The following is a 7,809-nucleotide window of genomic DNA, read 5'->3' on the forward strand; positions in this document are numbered from 1 at the left end:
ATTTCACTACGATTGAATTTTCTATTAGTAACAGGGTAGTTATAGTGAATGTTTTATTCGATAACTAAAACTATATTTGATGTTTGTAGCGATAAAAATATGCCTAAATCAGCCAAATACCCTATGTGGGTCGGCTGAATCAGTAAAACGTGACAGTAGTTGACTTTTGAGGTTAATATATCGGTCTTGAGTTGGTAAGGTTTTTAAAACATCCGCAGCTTCCTTTAAAGCATCGCTGCTAATTGCTGAGAGGACCAGATTATATTTACCGACATAAGATGTGGTCTTGTACGACTGAAAGGTGGCCTCAATTTGTAGAAACCATTTGTCTGGCATCTCAGTTCAGAACGGTCGCAGCTTGCATTGCGATACAAGCTCCACATCTTTAGTTGGCATTTTGTTCGATGAAATATTCTCCCCATCCGTCGATGCGCCCTTTTGTCGATTCCGTCATGTTGTAACGACTCGGGGTCACCACTAATTTTTTGGTTTCGGAAGTTTGACTATAATTATAGGACACTGTGTTTAATAAACTAAATTACCATTTATTGCATAAGTACTACGTTATAACTATATACTACTTTCGCGAATTTAGCTTATAATATACCGTTTGTAACTATTTATATGCAAAATTTGATATGAAAAATAGTACCAAATTTCATACTACTTCGCAAAGCGGGCTTTTTTTCTTCCCGTTTCTCTCGTGCTTCCATATTACAACCTTTTGTAAGGGAGCCGTCGACATGAGCTGTCACTACGTACAACACCTTGTATAATTCCACCATGGTTATGGCTTACATTTTTTTTTCGAAGAAAACAATAATTTTTGAAGTAAAACTTCTTTAGCGGCGGTTGGTTGGTTGGGAGTAAATTGGCAAATTCAAACGAAATTGCAACGGAAATGGTTGGGGCTGAAACAAGTGCTTCTTGAGTGTAAGCACATCGTATCAATTTAACAAAAACTTGCTAATAAAAGGTTAAAGAATAAAACAAAAAGATGAGAATGAGGATACCGGTAAAAGTAAAGATGGAGATAGGGAAGAAAGATTAAAGTAAAGGTAATTATAGAGAAAAGGATATAGATAGAGACACAGAGACTCAATCTGGGAACTATTTTGGGATTTTAGATATTTTCGGGATTCTCGGGACTTATCGATATAATAATCGATATTTTTATCGGTTTTGTTATCGATATTTTTATCGATTTTGTTATCGAAATTCTTTTATAGATTTTGCTATCGATATCTTCGGAACTTATAGATATAATAATCGATATTTTTTTTTGATTATGTTATCGATTGTGTAACCGATATTGTTAACGATTTTGTTATCGATATTGTTATTGGTTTTGTTATCGATATTGTTACTGGTTTTGTTATCGATCTTGTTGTCGATATTTTTATCGAATTTGTTATCGATATTTTTATCAATTTTGTTATCGATATTGTTATCGATTATTTATCGCTTCTGTTATCGATTTGATTAGCGGTTATTTATCTATTTTATTATCAATTACTTATCAATTTTTTTTATCGATTTTGTTGTCGATATTTTTATCGATGTTGTTGTCGATATTTTTATCGATTTTTGTTATCGATTATTTATCAACTTTGTTATAGATATTTTTATCGATTTTGTTATCGATTTAGTTATCAATTATTTATCGATTATTTATCGATTTCGTTGTCGATTATCGATATCGTAAGTTTCACTTCTTCAGCGTGGCCTAGGCGCACTTACTTTTTTTTCTCAATTGTCACACGCGGCGTCATTGTTTGCAGAGTTATGGCTCAGTTATGCATACTTGGCATTGCATGAGAGTTGTCACGTAAGGAATCGGTTAAATGAGCTTTTCGTGTAAGCAGTTAACCAATGCACAGCATTGCATATGTAGAAATCTGTTGGTTTTTGATTGCTACGCAAAAAGACATGCTATGCAGTGCAGTGCAAAGTATGTATAACTGAGCTATAACGCTGCTTTTTGCTCTGCAGTGGTGTCCAAGTGTTACGCTTGGAGTATGTTCATTCTACGGGTGTTTCGTTACACTACGACTTATTCGGTTGAAGGTCTCCTAAAGGTAGCGATTGTTCACCTTTTGTTGATGATCCAAGCAGGTGTCTTTCTTGGAGAAAGTTGCTCACTATATAAATGTGCATCTACTCGCAACCTAAAATAAATAAACAAACAATTTAGCATCGTACCAGAAAATTTTGTATATAATTTATTTAGCAGAGAGTGGCCTCTATAGGTCTACATAAATAGGAAAAATATCATATTTTCCAAAGTATCGGAGAACAATCCCATTGCGGAAGAACAGCCGAATTTCTTCCTGATAAAAATCCGCCGCTTTAAAAGGGAAACTGTTTCGCATTCTTCTTTTCAATATTCAAGTACTAGTTTCAGTTCGAGCATTGTATATGGATATTCCAAACATAAAATTTTTAAACTAGTGAGGTGTAGTCTACTTACAAAAAATGCTTTGAAAGTCAAACATAGATATCCGTATGCACTAGGGATACTAATTTTCAGAAGTGATAGTTACGCATCGTTTAGAGGTAATTTTTATTACACCAATTATAGCGGCTATTTATTTTTATGTTTGACCTAGCCTGAGGCCTGTCCACAAGTAAATCAAATTTCTTTACATTGCCAGGACATTAAGTACACACCAACACACACGCATAAATTTCATCGCTGGGATATTTTGTATACGCACATATGTATATACCAATTTATATGAAACTCTACCAAAGTGTGACCCAATTAACAGTTGCTGCAACATAGTTGTTATCGAAATGCGAACAATAAAATTCAGGAAGCCAGCGACACAGAAAAACACTGAGATTGCATTTTAGGTAGAAAAACACTGCACCAAATAGAGAATTTTCCAAAAAAAAAAAAACAAAAAAAAATACTATACATAAAAGTAACTGGGTATGCAGTGATTGCAACTGCAACAAATTTTAATGCTACAAATTTTGTAAACTGATACATTTTGCTGTGGCATAATGGTGGAAGTTGAAAAATGCGAAAAGTCATTCACTTTATCGGCCACTTCCAGTTGGTTGGTTGGTTGGTTGGCTGGTGTGCCTGACATGGCGACGGCTGTAGCAGGTGAGTGGCGCCAGCAGTGGTGGATACGTATATACCTACATACATACATATCTACTTAGAAAAGCTATGTATGCATTGTGCAACTTCTTAGCAGTGCGTAACTTTGTGAACTTTTTGCGTGGCAGTTGCTGCTGAATAACTATGTATGTATTGGGGTGGTCCTAAAAGTATCAACGTGTAAATTTTTTATGGCGCATGCCTTTATTTTGTTATATGCATATAATGACAACATCCACGAAAAATTCCAAATTTCAAAAAAAAAATTAACAAGTCGGTTCAAAAAAAAAAAAATTTAATCGCAAATTTTGATTTGAAATCTGATAAATTGGATAAGTTATTTGAACACATATTAAAATCGTAAACTTGCTGGTCAACATCAAAAATTTTGTAAAATTTTTGCTTAAAAAAAAATATTTTTTTTCAAACCCTTGCAGCGAGTGACCCCTGATTTTATTTTTTTTTTATTTTAAATCTTCATGGATGCTTCATTTTGTACGTAGAAAAAGGGCATGTTGATTGTTTAAGGATCACCCTAGTGTGCTTGTATATTTTTTTACAAGTGCTGATACTTTAGGAAACAACTTGAACAAATAATGTTCTCTTATCGGGCAATGGATATGCACCAATGTACATATGTGTGTATGAGTGTTTGTAAAAACATATCGAAAATTTTTTTCAAAAGTGTATTAGCTTAAAACTTGTAATTTAAAAGGAAATCGGCAAAGGAACGATACGATTGATATTTGGTAAGAAATAATGGAAAGTTACAGTTGCTCGACTATATTCAATGCTTACTCTTTCGTCCGCGTTTGCTCATACTAGGCAACGTAAGAAACTCGTGTGCGAGAGGCGGCAAGCAACAGAAAGAGAGCGAGAAGTCTGCAGAGTATGTTCACCTTGTAGTGCAGCTGCAAACGGTAGTGTGTTTTTGAGCAAACGGCTGGTATTTAAAAATTTGTCCAGTATAGAACGAAACTTGATGGCAACTACGGCGAACGTTCAGAAGGCCCCAACTTTAGGGTATGCAACTAGAATGTCAGGGCTCTTAATTGGGAACTTGCCTCTGCCCGGCTGGCTGGTGTGCCATTTCTAATTGATATAGCAGCAGAAAACCAATTGGCGTGCCCAAGAAGAAGAATATTTCCATCTTATTATACCTCTTAGGGTCGCAATCGACTCCCTTTTTGAACGAAAAGCCAAGATTACTTTTAACCCAACTCTCCCACTACAGAAGAGCTAGGGAAGTCTGTCGAATAGAAGTAAGGCGCTTATGGAATCGCAAGGGGCATCTAGGGAACTGGTGCTTAGCGTAGTCATCAGCGCTAGTACGGACATCTCATACCATCCGAAGGGGCTTCGTGAACCTCCGATCAGGGGCATCGCGGTATGCCGCATGGGCGAGAAAGCAGCACTCAAACCATCCGTATATAGTTGTTGTTGTAAACAGTTCAATTTGAATTGTTTTCGCATTTTGTTTTATTTTGTTTTTGAAATTTGAAATTTATATAAATTTACTTTATAATAACGATAAATGTGCAGATGAAGAATGATAAAAAATTTTGAAAATAAGAGGATTAAATTGAAAATTAAAGAGAAGGACGAAAATTATATCATATGTATAAGAACTGAGTAGTCCACTTGCAAACAGCGTTATGTGATTTTATAATAGTAGGCCATAAATTAAAAAAAACGACTACGGCAACAAGTAATATCTAAATTGAATATATTTTGTATTACCTGAAAATTTGGATAAAAAAGAGCCTAATAACATAAAAAAAAAATCGCAGTTTGTAAGTTTTCCAAATTTTATATTTAAAAATTAAGTATAGCAAGTTTTGAAACAGTAACTTTTACATAGCTAGAGATGTACATAATATCACCGCTTTAGCTTTTCGCGTTCTCTCCTCCATGAAGACTTTTTTGCTTCTTTTTTACGACCTCTTCCACTAGGTACCGAAATTACCAAAAATATACAATCATGACCGGTTCAACCCAACATAAACAAAAAAATAAAAAAAAATTCTAATAGCGGTCAGGCAATGGCAAACCTCCGTGTGTATTTTGTGTAAGTAAAAGCTCTGGTACGTTACCCACCGAAGAATAAAAATCGAGCGCTCTTTGCAAGTGGACTACTCAGCTAAGGTAAGCTAAGGCAGGGAAAAATTTATTTATTAAAATTTTTCAATTAGAATCGAAATACATATCGATAGTCCTCTGGAATAATGACACGAATCAAAATTCAAAAAATAAAATAATTTTTTACTGTTACCCAAATTTGTTTTACTCTTGGCCCAAATCTTAGCCTAATCCAAATCTAATCCTTACTAAAGTGAGTAGTAAGTATAACTATAGTAAGTCGTTAGGATTAGACATGGATTATAGGCGACATACACAGTGCGTCTGACTCGCGAGTCATTTGTACACGTGTTGACTGCCCTTCGACTACACAGAGTTGAATCATTCAGAGTCATGCCAGGAGTCATGTTGGTGTAACTAACACATATGTATTTATTTTCACAAACACATCCAAATCGACTCCCGAGTCAGACGCACTGTGTATGGCGCCTATTAGACACAGATTAGAGACATGAGGCACTTCACAGTTGTAGGAGATTTATATTTTTAGAATTTCGAGTTGTGCTCTTATTGCAGAGGGCCATCGATATGTATCATCAAAAATTTAGTTATCGAAAGTTATCAAGTCATCGAAATTTATCGAGTCTTCGAAGTTTATAATAATCGAAATTCATCGGGTTATCCATATTTATTTATTGAGCTAGAGGAATGTACCGAGTTATGTAAAGTGATCAATGTTTATTGAGTTATCGAAATTTATTGGAACAGAAACTTAGTTGTTAAAATTTACTAATAGCTATCTAGTTATAAAATTGTATCGGATTATTGAAATTTGTGAAGTTATGAAATTTATGAAGTTGTCAATATTTACTGAATTTACGGTGTCTTCGAAACGTATCGGTTCATAGTATTGTATCGAGTTCTTTCAATTTATCGAGTTATCCAAATTTACTGCTGGTTTATCAAAATGTGTTGGCTTATCGCATCGGAATTTTCAAAGTTTACCGCGTTATCGAAATGTTTATCCAGTTATCACTATACATATTTTTGCATTTATCAGAGTGTGGTTTTTGCAGAAACTGACGGGTTCATTAACTCGTTGATGCCTATGTATCTGTGTGTAGTTAAGAGTTTGTACGGATTCCATTTCAGCTAAAAAGCAAGTGGTATTGTTTAACATCAAAAATAGCTCATTTTATTGCAGGGATATCGTTGCTTGGAGCAATTCACTTACTCAACCTTTTATTCATGCATTTCTTGAGTAGATAAAAACAAAGTTCTTGCAAACGAGTTTGCACATTCACTCACTTATTCAGGGGTGCACATTTTATTGCCTCATCTCTTACATTAACTTTCTTTCTTTGTATTCTTTTTACTTGCAGGTGAACATCCTGCTGCAATGCAACACAATTCGAGCAGCATGTATAGCGGTAATTTCTACTGTAGCATTTGTTGTATGCTCTTCACCATTTTCACGTGCTGTTTGCAACATTTCCTTGCAACAACAACAGCAGCTGCAACGCTACTCACCGTGGCAACAAGAAGTGCCACAACCAAATGCAGTAAAAGCAACAATACCAGCAGTGGCTATAAAGCGCCGCCGACAGCGTCATTGCGCCATGCAGCAGAACAATTGACAGCAGCAACAGCTACAGTGGTTGCCGAAAGCAGGTGCAATAGAATAGGAAGTAGCAACAATAATTGCAGTCAAAGCCATAGTTCCAGCCTAAGCGGAAGCCGCAGCCGCAGCCGAAGCCTCAGCTTCAACCTAAGAAGCATTAGCATTAGTGGTGCAACCTCAAGAAGTTCGCATGCAACACGCGCATTCAGTGAAATTACGAGATGAAGATGAAGCTGTTGTGGCCAAGCATGCACACACACACAGACACATTCGCATCTAAACATACGTACATACATACATACATGCATTGTTACTCCAAAACAAAAAAAAAATACGCCTCATTTCAAAAACCGCACACACACACACACACACACAAAATGAAGTAATTGATGCAACAGTTGCGCAGCTATAAAAGCCGCACAAGTGGCGCGTCCTTTACGAAGGTGGAAAGCCGGCTGACGCTGGTGGAGAATGCGTTGCGCTCTCTAAGATGCAAGGCGGTGAGTTGGATGTAGAAAAAGGAAGTGGAAGCATTAAAGTTTAAGCACTCGCGCACTCAAGCGCCGAAAATGTCTCAGTGCAAACGTCCTATGCTTCGTTGCGCCGCACACAGCAGCTTCGGCTGATTCGGCGTTTTCATAGCACGCAATCTTAATAAAGCTAAGTAAAAAAAAAAGCCGGAAAGAGCCTAGCAAGAAGTGAGCCCGCATAGCGTTGCGACCTGCATTTGATTTAGAGTGGCACTGGCGTGCGGGGGGGCGGGGGGAATGCTGTGGCGTGGTAGGTAGGCAGGACTTAAGGATTTAAGTGCGTTTCTTGCTTTCAGCATTTATTCGCTATTTATTTTTGAATTTTCCTGCATTCGCAGTTGCTAAACTCAGCGGCAAGTTACCCCCGGGCTTTGTAATTTTAACGAAATTACTTTTTCCACACAAATTCTACACAAATACAAAACAAACATATTTAAGAAACTACTGATAATAAGTTAAGCTGTAGA

The 7,809-nt window shown here is 36.4% G+C and overlaps 1 protein-coding gene across 1 annotated transcript in view; it reads left to right on the forward strand.

Annotated features, from left to right (window-relative positions):
* LOC108359012 (defective proboscis extension response 1) overlaps positions 1–7,063 on the forward strand; it is a 230,663-nt gene extending 223,600 nt beyond the window's left edge. Inside the window, exon 8 of the mRNA XM_017610623.1 lies at positions 6,574–7,063. Coding sequence (XP_017466112.1) covers positions 6,574–7,037 — 464 coding nt within the window. The 3' untranslated portion in view covers positions 7,038–7,063. The remainder of the gene's footprint in view (positions 1–6,573) is intronic.
* The last annotated feature ends 746 nt before the right edge of the window (positions 7,064–7,809 follow it).

This window comes from Rhagoletis zephyria, unplaced genomic scaffold (assembly GCF_001687245.7).
Source record: "Rhagoletis zephyria isolate East Lansing unplaced genomic scaffold, Rhagoletis_zephyria_1.1 Rzeph_scaffold_00324, whole genome shotgun sequence".
NCBI classification, from domain to species: Eukaryota; Metazoa; Arthropoda; class Insecta; order Diptera; family Tephritidae; genus Rhagoletis; species Rhagoletis zephyria.